This window comes from Hakea prostrata, chromosome 6 (genome assembly GCF_041222555.1).
Source record: "Hakea prostrata isolate BN-2017 chromosome 6, UWA_Hpros_2, whole genome shotgun sequence".
Lineage (NCBI taxonomy): Eukaryota > Viridiplantae > Streptophyta > Magnoliopsida > Proteales > Proteaceae > Hakea > Hakea prostrata.
In genome coordinates, this window is record NC_142605.1 from 36,842,782 (window position 1) to 36,863,264 (window position 20,483).

General features: G+C 36.4%; 2 protein-coding genes across 8 annotated transcripts; both read left to right on the forward strand.

Moving 5' to 3' along the window:
- The first annotated feature begins 1,717 nt into the window (after window positions 1-1,717).
- On the forward strand, window positions 1,718-8,300 carry LOC149013804 (putative E3 ubiquitin-protein ligase RHB1A). Of its 7 annotated transcripts, XM_089159310.1 has the most exons (8): window positions 1,771-1,790; window positions 1,885-2,080; window positions 2,659-2,832; window positions 3,469-3,590; window positions 5,943-6,033; window positions 6,700-7,138; window positions 7,224-7,333; window positions 7,758-8,300. In XM_089159310.1, the coding sequence occupies exons 4-8, from the start codon at window positions 3,547-3,549 to the stop codon at window positions 7,779-7,781; spliced, it is 708 nt and encodes a 235-aa protein (XP_089015436.1). In that variant the 5' UTR covers window positions 1,771-1,790; window positions 1,885-2,080; window positions 2,659-2,832; window positions 3,469-3,546; the 3' UTR covers window positions 7,782-8,300. The 7 variants fall into 7 exon arrangements, with proteins under 7 accessions (XP_089015438.1, XP_089015437.1, XP_089015440.1 ...); XM_089159312.1 differs by lacking the exon at window positions 1,885-2,080 and having other exon boundaries at window positions 1,718-1,790; XM_089159311.1 differs by lacking the exon at window positions 1,885-2,080 and having other exon boundaries at window positions 1,751-1,837.
- A 2,144-nt stretch (window positions 8,301-10,444) lies between these two features.
- Window positions 10,445-15,177, forward strand: LOC149013805 (protein DETOXIFICATION 35-like). Its single transcript, XM_089157751.1, has 7 exons — window positions 10,445-10,900; window positions 12,354-12,979; window positions 13,820-13,876; window positions 14,043-14,281; window positions 14,421-14,539; window positions 14,826-14,912; window positions 15,115-15,177. The coding sequence occupies exons 1-7, from the start codon at window positions 10,445-10,447 to the stop codon at window positions 15,175-15,177; spliced, it is 1,647 nt and encodes a 548-aa protein (XP_089013877.1).
- Window positions 15,178-20,483: the final 5,306 nt, after the last annotated feature.

Below are 20,483 nucleotides of genomic sequence, written 5' to 3' on the forward strand. Positions count from 1 at the left end.
AAATGATCCCAAACGGTTATGTATAGGAAAATAGTTTGAACCCATAATATAGTGTGGTACATTTTGTGTACAAATGAACCATGCCACTTTTGTTATTAGTTCATTCAAATCCTAATGATATTGCGATCAAACTATCGATATAATCTATATATAATAGACAAAACAAGTAAATCTAAGAAGATGAGTGAAGGATGAAACAAAAAACTGAAACAATAAAGTATGGATAGGATAAAGTCTATAAAGGTTAAGTGTTTTAATTGTAAATTACATTAATATCCTTTAATTTGGTACGGTATAGTTTTGGTACATACCGACCGTATGAGTACTTGAAACCAAAACAGTACCAAAGGAATTTGGGTTCAGTACGTATCATACCGAATTTTGAATGGTGTGGTTTTAGACAATGCAATTCGGTACGGCTAAACGATTTTGATACACAATTGACACCCTTATGGGCATATGGTGTTTTAAGCAGTTGAGATTCAACAAAGTTCACACGGCATGAAACCAACAACGGCCACCATGAACACCACCATGACAGATTCACTGCTATATCATGATTTTGGTTTAAATAAAATAGTTTTAGAAGGTGTATTTGGCAATCTAAGCATAACAATAACAATTTTTTTAAAAATTTGTTACAATTTTAAATTTTATTTTAAAAAGTAAATATTATCAAACTTGAATAGTTGTTATTTCTACTTCTTTAAACAAGTTTTATCAATTGCCTATAGGTATTATTAAGAAGGTTTTATTTATGCTTATAGTTTTATCAAGTTTTATCAAATGCCTATAGTTTTTGTCCAAATAAATGTGTACTTCAGTTGTTTAGCCCCGTCTTTGTACTCGAAAGAAAATAAAAATGTGTAATTCACGCGGGGTTTTCATATCTAACATTTATTTTAAAATATATTACGTAAGCAAGAATCAAGTCTCCCTAAGCGGAGCGAGGGTCCTTGATTCATTTTGTTCAAACTTAAAAGTGGGCTTATCTCTTAAGAGTTCAAATCAATTATATCTTAGGGGTGAATAATGTGTTTTTCTAAATTTATTCAATCACAAAGTAGGAGATAGGGCCCACACGGACCCATAGAGAATTTTATATTTAACTTTTTTTTTTGAACAAAAAGATGATCGAAAGTCATCTCTTAATATATAGTAGATTGATGGAAAAATATGTAAGAAGCACAGACCAAATTGAGGAAAAAAGATCACCTACTCGATAGGTTGACCTAATCTGGAATTTCCAAAATCAAACTGCACCAATATTTCCTCCCTACCCCATATGGACGCTTGTCACGTGTCTCATGTGGAGAATATCCTTATCTACTGCCAAGTGGACCCAAATTCTTTGATTCCAATCTAAAAAATTATATATAATGCCCCACCCAGTTAGAGATTTAACTGGGACCCACGTGTTTAATAAAACTGAAAAAAAATAGGAATAAAAGCAATTGGAGCGTCACAGGCAGTTACCGCACATTCTTTACTTAAAAACATTCTGGGCAATCCAGGAATTTCAATGATATTGACTATTTGCCGTATTTGGTCTTTGATGAATCTCCACCGACTCGATTGGTCAGATTTGTCCTCGGTCAACTTTATCAACGACGGATATGAATCGGTCTATTGGATCAAGAGGATCAACGGTTGAGAAGTTGAGATGGAGGAAGAGAAATGCACAAGCAATGTAGAGTGTAGTGAGAGTCTCTCCAGTCACGATTCTGCTTAAGTGGCGTTCATACTGAGAGAGATAGTTTTGTAGTTGCGAGTTGATGGATTGGTGCATGGTACTTCCTTTCTCGTTTTCTTTTTCATCGGCCGGAATTGCTTTTTGGTGCGTCGTTGCTTGTGAGCTTATTATCTACTCGATTCTGTGCTTAGGGTTTATGTCAATCCGGAACTTGGATTTACCAAAGCTGAAATCGTTGGAAGAATCACCGAATTTTGTTTCTATTGGGAGGTGGAGAGGGGTTGAATTTGTGCCCCTTTTTCGTCTTCCTTTAATCAAACTAACTGGATAGCTCTTCTCCTTCATGAGTTTGGATAGGTTTGGATTTCAAGAGGTTATGCTTGTTAGGTGAGTTATTGATTAGGTTGTCCTTTTTTCAATATCCAAAATCCAAATTGGTATGATTTTCAAATTTTAGGGTAATAGAACTCTGTATTAATGTCTTCTTTAATTGATTCAAAAACGTGGAGCTCAGGATTTTATCCTGGTTCGTTAATTGGATTATCGGTGCCTTTCCTCTTTATTCGAGAGGTAAATGAATTACCTTGTTTCTCGTTCTTGGACTCTCTCTAGTGATTGCGTACTTATCAGAGTCCTTTCTCATTTATTCGAGAGGAAATTGCCTTGTTTCTCGTTCTGGGATTCTCTCTAGTGATTGCGTACTTGGATTTCTTTGGTTTCCGGTGTTTAGCAAGTTGTTGGGTACTGCAACTGTTTTGTAGCTTGTTTGCCAGTTGAGTGTTTCTTCATGAATTATGCCAGTTTTTAAGGAAGCTTTCCAGAATTCTATTTTGGGGATACTCAGTAGCTTCCGTATTCAGTTATTTCTCATTGGCATCTTGAGATTTATTTTAATTAGGCAACTTTAATCAACCGTTGTTAAGTCAATAAGTCTGATTCTTGATTGATTGATGGAATCTGTGCAGATTTTCTTCTTGTTAGTCAAGAGGCTGGAAAGCAGAGGGATGTTGCATGATGGCAACTTGTTTTGAGTCCCCTTGAAAGAAAAGATATTGATTAATTGAATTGTGGGAGTGGGTGACTGTGCTAAGAAGAAAAAAATTCTTAAGTCGTGGAGCTATCCAGAGGACAAAGAAAAGGTATCTATCTTTTGGTTTGCCCTTGTTTAGATCAATAATTAAGTTGAAATTTTCTGGACAACCAAATGCAGAAGAATTGCTGTTGGAAAATTTGACAAGTTCTGTTTTGTTGATTCCTCACATACCAAAGGCATCCTTACTGGGAATCGAAGAGTGCTTTCTCCCTATGAAGAGTAGTTTTGCACTTCCCCCTTTTTTGGGTTTTTTTTGGGGTGGTTTGGTGGCGAAGGAGGGGAAAGAATTTTGAAATCTTTCTTTGAGTTGCAAATTTAAGTTCTACATTCTTACACTTTGTATTTTCTTACAGTTATATTTTTCATCTTCTTTGGTTTTGGGGTTGGAGTAGACTTTTGCAATGCTATATAAATTTTGATGAAACATAAAATATTTTTAATATACACCTCTGCTTTTCCTCTTTAAATCTCTCTTTAAATAGAAGTATTGGGTTTGCTTCAAATTTGAGTTATGGTTTTATCTACTACAAGAATTGTGAATGATGCATTTACGTTCATGGATTTGAATTGAAGTACTGAAAAATACTGTAACATGGAAGATACCGTATGACCCCCAGTGGGGTCCAATGGTTATAGACGAACCAGCATTTAACTGAGTATTGTTGATGGTGATTTCTTATAGAAATGAGTTCGAAGATCATAGAAAAGGTTTTCCTGGCTCTGGTTCTGAGGGTATCCCTTTTCTTTTCTCAAGTTTGCTATGAGGACTGATGAGAGGTTCAGATTCAAGCCTAGATATTACTGGCAAGTTATTGGTATTATTAATCTTCATGTGCTTGTTTTTGCTTTTGCCCTTATAATTTATTTATCATATTCTCATTACTGTTAGATGTCTTACCATTTTCTACTGTAGAAATGCTATCTTTGTAGTCATAGTTTCAGCAGCAGTTAAAGTCTTCACCAATCACCTCCCACCTCCCCCAACCCTTGCCAAAAAAAGAAGAGTTACAAGTATTTGGTTGTTTCCAAGATCTTCCTGGCTTGTATTTTGCCACTCAGATGTTAATGAAACTGGTACTGGGATCTGTTATGTGTACTGTTTGATGGAATAATGAGTTCAGATGTTCTTAAAATGGTCCATACGGAAATCTGTTCCCACTAAGTGAAGCACTTGTCATTGTTGTTTAAGTTGGTTTTCACGCGAAAGTGTATACACGGAAGCTATAGGTCTTTTATATATGATTAATTTCTGCTTTTATTGTTATTTTAATGGTTTTCATTATCTCTATCTAAAATGTCAATTGTTTGGTATTCTTTTCATGGCTTGCAATTCTTGAGGCTTGTTTAGATGAAACAAAAGACATGGGGTAAAAGATTGACTTAGCAACATAGAAATTGGGGTGAAAGGAAAATAATAATAATAATAATAATAATAATAATAAATAGCTTTTGCAAACACATTTCTAACAAATATTCCAAATGTGTCTAACATATCACATTGAACTGTTTATGAGGAAACAAGCCACAAATTATATGAATCACAGATAAGTGACTTTATGTGCATTGTTAGTGACAGGATCAGGTATACTTTTGGAGTTGGTGGATATTTATATTCACATTAGTTATGCTTTGATCCCCATGTTTTTGAATCTTATGTTGTAATCACTGTTTAATCTTTCTCTGTCCAGAATCCTCCCCATTTCTTTGCATCACATAGATCAGCATCTCATAAAATAAGAGTCCTGTTCCTCTCTGCTGAATGTTCTGTCATAGAGATTACATGTCTGAGGTAACAGTATTTACGAATTTTGATTTTTGTTTTTCTTTACAGATTCTAATAGCCACACCCATGTCCACTCAACATGGATGAGATTATCTTTATTTTAGATAAGTTGGCAGGTGCCTTTTTTTTTTAAATCACAGCCATTGATCTAACAACAAAGAGTTTCAGCCATTAAACACTTAGCCTGAAACTGGCTGTAACAGTGATCTCTTATCCCTTACCACCAGCCCTGCACCACCACCCTGCTTTGCGGTGTCTCTTTCGCAGCTTCTTCCCCCCATGCTCTTCCTCCTGCCTGGTATCTGCTGTCCCCTACTCAACCCTCTCTCCTTCTCTTTCCCGTTCAACCATTTAGCTTTAATTAATCTGTTTAATGGTATACTCAACAGTTTGATCTTCAAGAGAGACATAGATGGCCTCTAATGGCAGAGTAACTCGGAAATTTGTTATCCTACTACATAATAGGTTGAATCTTCAGGAGTTTTTTGGCTGATGGAATTTGAATGGTTGTGTTTTTATCTACTGATTGTTGTGTGCTTACCCTCTTGTAATCAAAGTCACGTATCACTATTTGGGTGATGGGTGGTGGCCTTGATGGAATTTGAATGGTTGTGTTTTTATCTACTGATTGTTGTGTGCTTACCCTCTTGTAATCAAAGTCACGTATTACTATTTGGGTGATGGGTGGTGCCCTTGAGGTGCTAAGCTAACAGCTTTAAGAGAAAACTCCAATTACTTTAAAAGTCACTTTGATGCTTCCATGAAAAGAACCCCCTTATCTGTCATAAAAATGATGACCCAAAGTCTTTCATAAAATAATCACCACCCTTGTGAGAGAACGATCAGAGAGAAGCAAGGGCTTGTGAGAGTGAGAAAAGAAACTCTAGAAACCCAAAAAATTAAGCAGAGAAAGGAAATTCCGACACAAAGAAATTAAAAACAGAACAAAAGATTGTACATGTTGAGGTTCTGGATGTTAGAGGGAGTAAGGTCAAGAAAAGTTGCAATGAGTGGTGAACGGGGCAGGAAGTAAGCGCAAGGGTGGCTGCTGCTGCATATCTCATAGTTGTATATCTTGTTAAGCTTAACACTTTGCTGCCTAGCATGGTAGTACTACCTTCTCAGTTGGAAAGGAGAGTTATCGGGGAATTAATATTGCAAACAATATGAATTTACAAAAGCTTCTCCATGCAGTTGTGATGCTTGCTTAGTGTCTGTCTGTTGCCCCTCTTCCTCCCCACAGAGTACTTGAATGATCATTTTTCTTTTTCCCTAAGCTTCATGTTTCTTTAATTTGCATCTTTCAATATTGCTCAGCTAGGAGATTATTTCACTCCTCTGATGGCATTTATTCCTCCTTTTTTTGGGGAAAGGGAAAAGGATGCACCAACTGCAAATAGCTTCTGCTGGATATTGGAGATAATTGAAAGAAATGGGAGGTTGCTGTTGTTGTTCTTCCAGAAGGTCTCAACTTAACGCGACACCAGTATATTACTATGTTAGTAGTTTCTGCCCTCTGAAATTAGATTTATCTTGGGTTATTTCTTGTAGAATGTGCTAAATTACCTGTAGATTTGGAGAATACATTTCTGGATATCAGGATTCCAAATGTGGGGTCTTGTGCTTTATGGTTGCATCTGCTTTCTGGGAATTAAGAAAAACAGCAGCAGAATGTAGACACAAAATTTTGGCATTTGTTTGAATATTGGTGATGCACCACCTAATGGCACCATTGGAAGTTCTGTGCAGAGCCTAGAATTTTGAGATAATCTTTTCCATTTTAACCTTCTTTTTAAAGCTTTGTTTGATGAGAGTGAATGATTGAGATAATTTTATTTTATTGATGTGGCTGTATAGAATTTCCTTAGTTCGATTGATCTTGCATTTGTGCATCTCTATACAGTTCAATTTTCCCCTCTATGTGACTTCTGGATTTCTTTATTTGATTGACTTGGAACGGATGTTCCTGGCCCTGAAAACTTGGATTTGTTGTTTTGGTACTGCCTTCTCAATGTAACCACTTAGCATAGAAATGTAAGCAGTTGCTTGTCTTTTAAAAGAGAACCATTTCTTTAGATTGCATTTGCCTTCAGATAGCCTTTTTCAATTTGTCATCCCCCCTCTCTGCAGTGCCCTCGAACATTGGAGGAGCGTGAACCATTATCATCACAACATGATGCAGCATCTGCACTCTCTACTGGGCTTCTAGTTGATACAAATCTGGATTTATCGTCTCCTGATACTTACCGTGCGCCTCCTGTTCCCATACCCTATGATGTTGAATTAGGCCGACCACAAACCCCACCTGTCACCCAAGGAAGTAATGCTGACAAGAGTGACAATGTGCTGCAGCCCACAGATGCTGAAGCTGTTGGAGAAACAGTCAGTGCCAGTGGTAATGAAATATCAGCTACATGTGGAAGCATGAAAGAATCTGACTGCAAAATTGATGCCTCTCCGAAGGAGTCTGAGGTTGAACCTACAAAGGAGTTGGAGGTTGAACCCTCAAAGTTGAGTGAACCTATTGCTCCAGTGGTTGAGGAGGATGTTTGCCCCACCTGTTTTGAAGGTGACAACTATTTCATTACTCTTAGCTGTGGTAGCAGGTGAACTAGATGGCTGCTAATAAACCTTTTGATGTTTCTTGCCTGCAGAATATGATAAGGAGAACCCAAGAATCATCACAAAATGTGAACATCATTTTCATCTTTCCTGTATTCTTGAATGGATGGAAAGAAGTGACACCTGCCCCATATGTGATCAGGTCAGTTTGGATAGAATTTTGAATTTACTGTTGTAAGATCTGAGAGAACCCTGACGTGTGTCACAGAGACACAACAGGGCCTTTATTTATACTAGTAACTGGCCAAAAATAGGATAAATCTTCCTTGTATGGGAATATTACAAAGATAATAATAAAAGTAACCTAACAAGACAAATATTCCCTTAGTAAAATAAATACTACTGCCTCTGCCTTGCAACAGATACATTTTTTTCTTGAAAGAATGATTAGCTAAATTATTCTTGGCATTGTTTTATCATTCAGTTCTTAACTGCATTCCTTCTTATCAATTGAATAGTTCCTCAGCAAACTTGTTTTCATTTCTCTTGCATTCTTTATTCACACTGGCTGGCCTCTCTCATGGATATGCATTTATGAACAAACTCTGCTTCATTTAATGTTGCAGGAAATGATTTTCAGCCAGTCATGAATGATGAGAGTGGATAGTTTCTAATTCTTCGGTTGAACTTGATGCGAGTTTCTAATTCTAGTATGGATGCATGGGATCGATTGATATATAGCAATTGTCAATGTCAGATTATGCTTCAGTTGCCAAGTGGTTTTGGTTAGAGTTGCCAAAGATGGAGGAGACTGACCTGGAAGATGTCAAAATAGTCTGCAGTGCTCAGATGCGATTGGCAGAAGAATAATCCAAGCTGCATGCTTTCTGAAGGGTCCCTCTTTCGTTTTCTCTTATAGAAATTGTTAAATTCTACACTTCCTTATTGATTTCCTGTTCAGGATTCATTTTCTTCCTGTTCTGTACAGCTCATCGTTTGATCTGTTGAACAACAATGATATAAGCTGGGTTTTGTTTTTCCTTCCTGTTAATAGTTTTGAAGGAGCAAAAGCAAGGTGGCGTTGGACCATCCATCTTAGATATTCTAATAGTTACCCTTGATCAACAATTTGTATTCTGCAATATACTCCTTATGCAGTGGATTTGATTGTGCATTGTGATACTTAACTCTAAATTTCTTTGGGAAGCAAAAAATAGAAACCAGAGCTTTTTAGAACAGCGAGCGATGACTGTGCTCAGTAATGTTTTTTTTTCGGCAAGTCACCTCAGCGTACAGTTGCCAAAGTCATGTACTGGGAAAAAAGAGCCGAAGTTGGAAAAAGCCAAATTCAGTATGTAGTTGCGTAGGCATTTTCTGTGCGGCTCTCTATGGTTCTAAAGTGATAGATTTCGAAATTGGGTCATGCGCTGTCAAGCCTAGATTTAGGACCGTCAGATCCAAAATTTCGGTCGAAATTGAATATCAACCGTTGAATTTCATTGGTTGAAACCGAAGTTTCGATCCAATGGCCCATAGTGTGTGGCTTGATAGTCCTGCATATTTAATGCAGGACCTAAGCAAAGTCTAGGAAATTGAAGATCGGGATATTACTGCCCGTAAGAATTGAATCTACAACCATCTCCATTGAGAATTCAAGTTCCTAACCATCATTATACTAACTCTATTGGCGATAGATTTTACCTATGTGGCTCTGAAGTCTCAAAATAAATTAATTAAAAAATACCCCCAATATTTATTATTTATTTTAGATGGTCTAGTGAAGGGGACATGACCAGGAACAAAAAACAAAAAAAAACAAAAAAAAAAAAAAAAAAAAAAACAATGATATCTCGCCATATATCACCGATTCTCAATGATATCTCGCCATATACAGGGATATATTGAAAATATCTAAATTTTATTATTATTATTTATTTATATTTTTATGCTATTCTTGCAATTTTTAGGCGATTTTCTCTTGCGATTCTACAGCAAAATATTTAGAATCAATGGACAATCTTACCAATTTTATCCCAATGATTCAAGACTCAAAATGTAACGTGCTAAATGTAATTAGGAGGAGAATCTATATATAATAATTTTTGAAAATAATTCAAATTAGGAAGATATTTTATATAAAATCTTCAAGATTTCTTAGTGATATCTTGCCATAAATATCGCGATATATCGAAAATATCGAAATTTTATTATTATTATTATTTATTTCGATTTTTATGTTATTCTTGCAATTTGTAGGGGATTTCTCTTGCGATTCTACATCAAAATATTTAGAATCAATGGACAATCTTTCCAATTCTATCTCAATGATTCAAGACTCAAAAGGTAATGTGCTAAATGTAATTAGGAGGAGAATCTACATAGAATAATTTCTTGAAATAATTCAAATTAGGAAGACATTTTTATATAAAATCTTCAAGATTTCTCAGTGATATACAGCGATATCGAAAATATCAAAATTTTATTATCATTATTTATTTTGATTTTTATGCTATTCTTGCAATTTTTAGGTGATTTCTCTTGTGATTCTAGAGCAAAATATTTAGAATTAATGGACAATCTTACCAATTTTATCCCGATGATTCAAGACTCAAAAAGTAATGTGTTAAATGTAATTAGGAGGAAAATCTACATAGAATAATTTCTGAAAGTAATTCAAATTAGGAAGACATTTTATATAAAATCTTCAAGATTAATGAGCAATCTTACTAGTTATAATCCAGTGATTTAGTCCTCAAAAGTTAGCATATCAAATGTGATTAGAATAGACGTCAAATTTGTGTTCAAAATTTCCAAAAATAGATTAAAAAATCGGAGTCGAAATTTGACGAATCTTTGGGCGAAATCTTGCTGAAATCTTGGGGAGATTTCCCAATATCGCCGGGTTCGCTACCCGGCGATATAGGGCGATATATTGTTCCTTGGTGTAATGTACACGCAAGTCAATCCCGCGAGGGATCATCGTTCGTTTGGATGACGTCGTTTTAAATTGGTAGCCCGCGATGCACCATGTGTTGAAATTCCAAAAGCGGAAAGACCAACGAAAAATAACAGAAAACTAGGTAGGTGAAAACAGAATCGTCATTGTGGTCTTGGGAGTTTCAAATCCGTTTCACTTCTCAGTTCCTAACGAATCTTGAAAACGGCAAAGCAGAATCAATGATGTTTTGATGGCGACGAATGATGTGAACCAGGTCACAGAGAAACACCTCTATGTCGTGAGAGATAGAGGAGCAACGAAGAGAAGAGAAAATCTTCATCAACTGAGGAGACAACGAAGAGAACAATTCGAGAAATGAACGAAGAGACGACGAATAAGAAGCAGAGTGTCAATGAAGTAGAGCTTGGGAAAGAGGTAAATAAAGTAAGCAATACATTATCGAGAAATTCCACACAGAGATCGGAATCGAGGTCTTCTAGGAGCAGCACATCTCCATGGGTAGAGGCGCCGCTGATCACCGCCGGCGTCTCCGTCGCAACCAGCGATCTTCAGCCTGCGCCACCTAGAGTAGAAGAATCTGGAAAAGGTGATGATTACCTTCCGGTGAAGAGCTTTGCCGATGTTAAATCTGTGATTTTGAAAGAATCGAGGAAGCTTTGGGGGATCGCCGCTCCGATTGCGTTCAATATACTTTGCTACTATGGAATTAACTCTTTTACGCAGATCTTCGTTGGTCACGTTGGTGATGTTGAGCTCTCCGCCGTCGCCATTGGTTTGTCGGTCATCTCCAATTTCACTTTTGGCTTCCTGGTAAGTGCTGTCTCTCTCTCTCTCTTGCCTTTCTCGATGATGTCTTTTTCATGGCCGGAATCTGCTCCCCTCGCCTCTGTTTCTTCGCCACACAGTAGGGTCGGTGAGGTCATGTTTCTAATTTATTTGTCCGGCACTTAGATTATATGATAGAAAACCATAAGGGGAGCACAGACCTCCCCCATTTACGTGCAACTTCTTGAAGAACACAAAGATCAAGGAATCCCTTAATATTGGATACGTAAACCCTTCCTTTCCTTTCGATCGCTGATGAAGTCCGCATAGATTGTCCAAATTCAAATCTCAGCAAAAGTCACATTTAAACTCTGAGCTTTTCTCTGTATAATTCAAGTATATCATCTGAATGAACCCTGATCTTTAAGAGGTGTTGGCCATTAACAACTGAGTCAACCTGTGATAGTATCAAACCCTGATCTCCTTACTAAGAGGCTAATGAGAACTCTTTGGTCACAGATTCTAAATTGTGAACAGAAAAATCTAATATGATATTTCATATAGGATGCTAGCCGTATGAATTTATGCATATGATCTAATATTTTGGATTTACTAATCCATATTGGCATTCATCCAACAACACGGAAGAACAGAAAACACTAGGCAGCTGGAATCTGTATCCATGAAAATCGTACCTTCAAGTTTAAGTCATCCTTCTAGATAAAAAGTTTAGGTCATCCAAAACTCACATTGTTAAAATTGCAGGTCAACTTTGAACTTTTTACATACATCCTCTCAAAAACATGCTAAACATGAGACATCGCTCAAAATCAGACTTCACCTTCGATATTTCCGTGGGCGTTTTCATATAGGAGGAGGAGAGAGAGAGAGAGAGACAAAAATGCAATTCCCATTTAACACTTGGAAAGGGCGCTAGTCTTATCCATAGAGCATTGGCCATGGAGAAATAGGTTTCCCTTTTTGTTTTCTTTGTTGCTCATTTTCAGAATTAATAACGCCAGGATGATTGCTTTCTATATGTGGGTAGTGAAGTTGAACACACTAGGAATTGTTGAATCATGACTCTTCTCCTGAGTATCTTTAATTAGTTGCAATATAAAGACCAGATCGAACTGTCATTCTCATTCTTCCCTTTTAAATATTTTACTTGTATGTTTCTTTTTTAGTAAAAGTTTATAGGTTTGTTTTAAGGTGCGCTTCATTCAGTCTTGTCTTTAGATGTTAATTTACTGCTGACTGTTTGTCGGAATTCCTCAGCGAAAAATATAACAAATGTTCATACTTAATACTCTAAAGATCCCCATACCAAAAATAAATAGCTCAGAAGATTCAGTCACTTTCAATCCGTTTGAGATCTTCTTGGATACAAGTGAATGTTCTTTGACTTTGATTCCTGAACCCTTGTGGAATTATACCTCTCTCAACAGTTTTCTTTATCCATTTCACTAATTTTGGGTTGTATTGTTAAAAATGGCAGCTTGGTATGGGTAGCGCACTGGAGACACTATGTGGGCAGGCGTTTGGTGCTGGGCAGATCTACATGCTTGGCATTTACATGCAACGCTCATGGATAATCCTCACAGTCTCTTGTGTATTCCTGACCCCAGTGTACATCTTTGCCCTGCCTATCCTCGATCTCCTTGGCCAGCAACATAATGTCGCAGTGCTCACTGGTAAATTTTCAATTCGGATCATTCCCCAGATGTTCTCTCTGGCCATCAATTTTCCAACCCAAAAGTTCCTGCAGTCCCAAAGTAAGGTTGGGGTGCTGGCATGGATTTCCTTAGGGGCCCTTCTCCTACATGTATTATTGCTCTGGATTTTCATAGATGTGCTTCGCGTGGGACTGTCTGGAGCAGCCTGGGCTTTCAACATAAGTTCCTGGTGTGCCGCAATAACTCAGGTCATCTATGTGGTGAACTGGTGCAAGGATGGTTGGAAAGGCTTGTCTTGGCTGGCTTTCAGAGAAATTTGGGCTTTTGTTAGGCTTTCCTTGGCCTCTGCTGTTATGCTTTGCCTTGAGATATGGTATATGATGACTCTAATTGTCCTCACCGGCCACCTTGATAATGCAGTCATAGCTGTTGACTCTATCTCTATCTGGTAAGTTAATTACTAAGCCCTCCTAAAAACAACTATTAGCATAAAAGACTGGCCTAGCTAGTCTCAAGATTCAAGACGTTCTGGGCAACTTAATGTGTTACTCCATGTGATAAAGGACCCCAATTCTAGTGTCAAAGTCATTTCACTCGCAATGTGATTTGTGGTTGAGTTCCATTATATGCAATAGAAACTCAATTCACTTTCCTTTTCAGACCAGATCTCTTAAAAATTCGATCACAAGTCAGAAAAGTAAGAACTCTAAGCTGTGATTGGTATGTATTCTCGGACTAAATTATGGGTATAGAATACATTCTGAAATGAAATAGTAGAGGAGTATCCTGTTAAAGAATTGTTTCTAGAACTGGAATCTACCCAAAAATGCTTACCTAAATAGCCTAAAAATTGTTGGTATAGGGTTACATAGGAGAATTGCCTCCTGAGTGTGGAAGCTTACAGCACAGGATTTGCCCTTGAAAAAGGGCATACCTTGGCGCAATGGTTTGTGGACAACCGTTTTATTTTCTTAATTTTTGAAAATTTAAGGTAAAACTATGAGTTAGTTTTGGTCAATGAATTTAGGTCATGAAATGTGAACTTCAGCAGGCATAAGAACTAAGAAATTAATATTTTTTCCACAATGGCCATTAGCCATAAATTAATGCCTGTTCTAGTTTCAAAATCTAGGATGATAAGGTCTTGGAGTAAAATTTCACTTTCCAAATGACGGGGAAAAAAATGAAAGAAAGAAGGAAAGAAAATGTTCACTTTTCAATTAACTTGCACAAATACAGTGTCTTAACCATTTCTTATTTATTTTTCTTGTTCTTTTTTCTGTTTCAGCATGAATGTCAATGGGTGGGAAGCAATGCTGTTTATTGGAATTAATGCTGCAATAAGGTAACAGAATCATTCTTGAAGTTCATATCTGCTATAGGTTTCATAGCTCTATTTGTTCAGAGGGGAAGGATCTAATGGCATCATAATCTGACTATATATAGTGTTCATGGACTTGTCCTTGATGCTTCTGCTTCTTTTTTTTTTCTTTGTTCTTCTTCTGTTTCAGTGTTAGAATCTCAAATGAGCTTGGATCAGGAAACCATAGAACAGCCAAATATGCAGTCTACGTTGTTGTTGGTCAATCTCTTCTTATTGGGTTAGTTTTCATGGTTGTTATCTTGACTACCAAAGATCAGTTTGCTGTACTTTTTACAGACAGTAAAAAACTGCAGAGAGCTGTCTCGCTGTTAGCTCCCTACCTTGGACTAACCATGGTACTTAACAGTGTCCAACCAGTTATCTCAGGCATGTTCTGAATTCTGATCCTTATTTCCATTCTAGTCCTCTCTCTCTCTCCCTCCCTCTCATAGAATTAGTTTCATGTTTATTTGTGATCTTGTTGATAAACAACCCTGGATAATTTGATCTTCGTATTGTTTTGCAGGTGTTGCTGTTGGAGGTGGATGGCAAGGACTGGTTGCTTATATTAATTTGGGCTGTTATTATATTTTTGGGCTTCCACTAGGGATGCTTTTAGGTTACAAAAAGAAACTTGGAGCAGAGGTATCTCATTTTTCTCTCTCTCATAGATGAGTCCAGATCCTCTCCACCCAACCTGTTCATGCCCCCATCCATTCTCCTCTTCTCACAAAAGCCTCTAACATGAATAGTACTTATGTCAGGACTTGTGAGAGGGGGAGGATAATGACACGGACAGTTGGGTGGAGAAAATCTCCATGCATCATAGACATATTCTGATCTTCAAGAAATGACCAGCTATCCAAGTGTAGCATTAGTGTCATGGATGGTAATTAATGAAAACCTACACTAACATGTGTTACGGCTCCAGGGAATTTGGTCTGGCATGCTTTGTGGAACAGGACTTCAGACATTGATCCTACTATTCATCATTTGGAGAACCGATTGGAAAGATGAGGTAAATATTAGAGAGGTTACATTGCTTTCCATTAGATTAGATTAGACCTTAAGGAAGCTTCTTAAATTAAATTTGCCAAGTATTATTCTTGTGGTCTTGGATATTTTCATATAATAGTTGAAGAGTCTCACCACCTAACAGTTTTAATCTAATCGGATTGATTATACTCATGAAAAGTTGTGATTCAACAAATATATTGCAGGCTGACAAGGCAACAGAACGCGTTCGAAAGTGGGGTGGAGCTGAGAGTGAAGAAAAAGCTTGAGACAGATTCTCACTAGTTTTTTTTTTTTTGGTTCAAAAGGGCTTTATTAAGCCCCGGGATGGGCATTATTTCGAACCCATGACCTCTTCACTAAGAGGTGTTGGTTTCAACCACTAGAGCGGCTCTGCGTTGGCCTAGTTCTTATTCTTTACTTTGTAGAAGTTGGATAATAGTGAAATTAGTCTTAAAATGATAATTTTTTTGTTAGTTGTTGAACCTTAAACCATTTTTCACTTTTTCCTAAGAAAATTGCTCTAGTTGTTGAAATTTTTTTTATGGTATATTTTATTTCTGAATTTATGACATCAACTAAGGATGTTTAGTTAAACAATGAAATAATTCTTTTTGATTTTATAAGGTTATTATTTTTTTTCCCTTTGAAGAAGAGATAATACAGCTCTGATGAATATCAAGCAGTTAATTCCACCTCCCCACGAAATTTAGATTAAGTGACAAGGGTATAGCCTTTAGCTATATCATATCCTAAGAAGAAAGATTTTTCTCTTTCATGGATTGGTTAATGCTTTATTATTTGCATATTCTTTTGTCTCGTTGTGAGTTTATAGTTTTCACATATTTTTATCACAAATTTAGGAAAGAGATCCATTTATGGGCACTGAGAAGATAGACCAGAAATAAGCTTTCTTCCCAAATATATGGTGAAAAATGTGAAGAGAGTGTGTTCTCCATCCAGTGAATAGATCCCAATTCCTTGTTTGAAGGCAATAATTCCATCTCTATGATTGAAGAAGATTAAGGTTCTTAACCTACAAGAAAACACACTAAAGAGGTAAAAGAGTAAAAAGATCATGGGGGAGTCTTTGATTGTGCTTTCTTTAAAAATCATGATCTCCATCTCAGAATCTAGAAATTGGGGTGTACTGGTCTATAGAGATCCAATGTTTGGGTTTTGCTTGGTTTCTTGGGGAGTTGGATAGGTTCTCTCAGAGTATGGCATTGTCTTAAGTCAACTAAAGCAGCTACTCATTTTCTTGTGCTTAAATGAATCCGATAATCGGATTCAAAACGTAATGGCAATGTGTCCATTAAAAATATGTTTAGAAGTTTACATGAGTCAATTTCAAAAAGATCGTTTGATATTAATGCATGAGTTGTGATTGTTCAGAGATCTTCATCTAAACTTGTTCAAAACTAGGGGTGTAGTTGGAATTTTGTTTATATGGTCATCATATTATGTGCTCTTGAGAGTTGAAACTTGTTGAGGAATCCGAACAAATACTTGAACGGGTGTTATAATCACAATACTTATTTATAGCTGAACATGTACCAGAGGAACTTTCTTTCAGGTATTTAGACACCCCAAATTGTGCAATACGGGTTCCAACTGTGTCTTCACCTCAAGATCAGTCAGCCCAAATCTTTAAGATTGCACCCCAAAAAGGTTATTTAAGAGTACATATCCAACAAAATAACAGCAGGGAGAGAGAAAGATGAGTAAATTTATATAAACTCGAAAATGGACATTTTGGATTAGGCTATTCAGCTCAACTTCTTATAGGAAGGTACCTATCCAACTTACCTCTCTAATGGCATCTCCTCGTTTTCACCCAGCCATCGGCTTTCTGGATTAGGGCCCATCATGACATTTCGGATCAGGCCTATGACCTACGACCCACGTCATATAAAATTATTAATATTAATTAATACATATCTATATAACCATGACTGGGTCACAATAGGGTTTAGGCTTGATTCGCGTCGCACAGGGTTCGATCCTTAACTCAAAGTAATATTATATAGGTACTTATTATATATAAACGAGATAATTAGCTCCTATCAATCCGACGTGGGACTAAATAAAAACCAATAAGATAAAAGACACGATTAAAACATATATTTATGTTTATATTAAAATATAAAATAATAAACATAAACTTTTAAACATATTTACAACATTGAGAAATGAAAGTTCTTAGTTTTAAGTGTGAACAAAGGCAGCAAGGTCTCAAATCGTATCTTGAGGGTCTTTAGAGGAAGGTGACAAATAGTTACAGAGAAACCAATGCAATGGCAGATATATGATTCGGATGGAACTACACAGAGATGTATATTTGTTTGACTAGTCAACTATTTCTTCTCCATGTGGTTGAGGAGATTAATTGCTCCTTATTTTTGGATATATTTTTTTAGCTTCTTTAATAATAATAATGACCTTTTAACGGAAAAAAAAACGTTTGGCTTGTTGTATTTTCATTGAATTAATTGTCGTTGCAATTTAATTGATGTTTAATTATGTTTTTTCGCATTAGATTAGGATCATAAAACCTCTAATACTTACATCTACAGAATTACATGTAATACAGCATCATTAAATTTTGGAGAAAGTCTTAAATGTAATTAAAGAGTTTGGTTTTCTATGACGTTTATTACAACAATAAGAAAGAGCCTTGTCCGCATGGTTTAAAGTATCTGTATCAAATATCAGGTATATTTCCATATCGAGTATTGTATCGTATTGGGCCAATGTATTTTGGTGCAATCTAGTAGAGAGACATATCAGTTGTATTCAATATAGATACGTTTCATCTAGTATTGTATTGTATCATGGGATACTTTAAACCTTGCTTGTCCCAACTAAATGGGGTCGACCACAGGGATCGTTGTCTTCCAATCTGTTCTATTTGAGGCTTTACAATATACAAGGCCTATGTCATGCATAGGATCTTGTTAGGCTAATGCGTTTGACGTGGGGGTGCCTAGCATTGGATGGACTTCACATGGACTCCATTAAAATCAGTCTCACAAAAGAATGGTTCAGTTAGGATCAACGAAAAACCAATTTGTTTCACTTGAATTGATATAATCTACATGGTGTTCATCCAACGTTGGGCACTATAGGCACCACTCTATCAGACACACCAGCCTAGCAATATTGGTCATTCCTTTCTCACCATTTCTCGTAAAGTTATTATAAGTTTGCTCTTGGCTCTTCTAGCACCTTCAATCTTGATTAAATCACTCTTACGTACAGAGGCTTTTAGAATATGGCCCCATAACCTTAATGAACTTCCACATAACTTATCAATTACGAGAACTACTCTTAGACTAGATCTAATATGATCATTTTGTATTTGACCCTTAATACTTTTTCCATCCATCTTAGCATCCTTATTTTTGCTACACCTGGTTTATATATATGATGTTTTATAATAGCCCAATATTCTACATCATACATCATATATAATTGATTGCAAATAGTCCTATAAATTTATGCTTTGAGCTTTAAAATAATACGCCAATTATACAAGACTCCAAACACAACTCTCCACTTCAACTACTGCATTTTAATTGAATAGAAAACGTCATCCTCTATTTCACCTTCTTTATTTATGATTGAGCCAAGGTATATAAAATAGTTCACTTCTAGAATTTCCTTCTCATCAAGTTTCACCACTCACAATATAATTGGTTATCTTTATAAGAAATGATCTACATAGATAGTATGTAGTTTCATACAGTTTAAGGATGTATTTGGAAATAACCCCCCTTCCACCCGAGCTCTGCTTGTGCAGAAGCCCTTGATACCGGATTCGCCCGTTTTATGAAAATGAAAGGAGCATATGTATTTGACATTTTATATGGATGATGCTATAATAATTTGAGTCCTATGCTAGAGGGGTGCTAGGAGTCTAGTTCATAACATGTACATTCAAGGGGGTTCCACTTCGATAGTTTTCAGATGTGGAACTCCACGTGATTATATGGTGGAGAAGGGTTGTGTGTGTTGGTTGGGGGAGGGGGTCCTCAAGGGCAAGGTTTAAAGTATAGGAATCGAGTATCATATCAATCATGTGATTTTACGAGACATATTCTCGTATCGAGTGTTGTATCGAACTGGCTAATGTCATTTAGTGCAATCCAGTAGAGAGACGTATTGATGTATGCGTATCAGTTAGTATCATATCATATCGTGGATAGTTTAAACCTTACTCAAGGGGATGTGAGGAGATGTTCCCATGCATTTTCGTGAAAAGGATGGAAGCCTGCATCGTGGCTTTCTTTTATCCTATTTTTAACTATCGTAATATACTTAATAAACTACTCAACCAAAAATAAAGAGACTCCGGTACCTCTACTCTGAGTACAGAGGATAACTCTAACACTCCACCACCATATATTTAGGGAATATATTTTGTCAATTTTTAGAGATGGGCCCCCTCTTTAATGTGTGGTGGAGAGGACTTTCGATTAAAATTATCTTCTACCCTAAAGCGGGGTAGAAAGGCTTGATTCAAATAAAGAGATATCAAATCTTTTTTAGATTTTACCTCTTGCCATTTTTGAAACCAAATTCTCCAAAAAGAAAAATTCCAAATCTAACCTAGGAAACCGAAAATGAGATTCCTTGAGACATCCAATCTTCATAGGAATCCGGATTACCTTCCCGTCAAGAGAGAAGTATGTGTTTCCTCATACTTTTTCATCACACAATAAGGCTGAGGTTCACGGGAGATCCACTAGAGTCTCATATCTGATTCATGTGGGCCCCCTTTATTGTGTGGCTAAAAGGCATGAGGGGAGCACATACGTTACCTTGACGGGTAGAGGATCCCAACTCTCCTTGTAGATTAAGCTATTTAAAAGGCATAAGGGGAGAATTCCAAACCAGGCCTATTCATTTGTCTATCTTTTCTCTAAGTTTGGTCTTGTTAGGGTTTGGGGTTTTGACACCTTAAACTCTGCGGTATGGTGTGTGATAGTTGATTGTCACTTCTTTGAATTGAATTTTCAAGCGTTGAATATCTTTGCTTTCTATGTGGTTCAAGCAGTGTCACAGAGCTATTATCTAGAAGTGGAACATCAATCGCAGTTCTAAGGTAACATTTTCTTTCTCCCTTTGTTGATTGATGAACTGATCTTCATTTTTTTTAAAAAAAAAAAAAATTTTTTTGGTTAAGCACTAATCTTAAGTTTGGATGCAAAGGCTGTATGCTTGATCCAAATATAATTTGCTATCTCAGATAGTTCTTCTTGATCAAAAACCCTAACATTTGTGGATCTCTAAATTTAAAGGGCCAATTTTGGATTTTTCAAAAGGTTGATTGAGATCGATTTTGTAAAAAAAACCCAAATTTTATGTTTTGAGTGGAAGCCTCGCAGAAAATTGAAAAAACCAGAGAGCTAGGATCCCATAGCATAAAAAAGAAGAAGTGTATCGATCTGATGCAGCTCATTGTTTCAAGAACACCACTGAGTGCTATCGAAATTATCGATTGTATAATACTACCAAAATAATTTATCAATTATATAAAAAAGGAAAGAGAAAATATAAAATAATATAAATA

Excerpts from the sequence above, each read along its gene's own strand:
- LOC149013804 (XM_089159312.1), top strand. The coding sequence starts at position 3,547 with ATGAGGACTGATGAGAGGTTCAGATTCAAGCCTAGATATTACTG. Across the intron at positions 6,034-6,699 it reads TGTTGTTGTTCTTCCAGAAG|TGCCCTCGAACATTGGAGGA; the intron begins GTCTCAACTTAA and ends CCCTCTCTGCAG. Across the intron at positions 7,334-7,757 it reads CCTGCCCCATATGTGATCAG|GAAATGATTTTCAGCCAGTC; the intron begins GTCAGTTTGGAT and ends TTAATGTTGCAG.
- LOC149013805 (XM_089157751.1), top strand. The coding sequence starts at position 10,445 with ATGAACGAAGAGACGACGAATAAGAAGCAGAGTGTCAATGAAGTAGAG. Across the intron at positions 14,282-14,420 it reads TGTCCAACCAGTTATCTCAG|GTGTTGCTGTTGGAGGTGGA; the intron begins GCATGTTCTGAA and ends ATTGTTTTGCAG. Across the intron at positions 14,913-15,114 it reads GAACCGATTGGAAAGATGAG|GCTGACAAGGCAACAGAACG; the intron begins GTAAATATTAGA and ends AATATATTGCAG.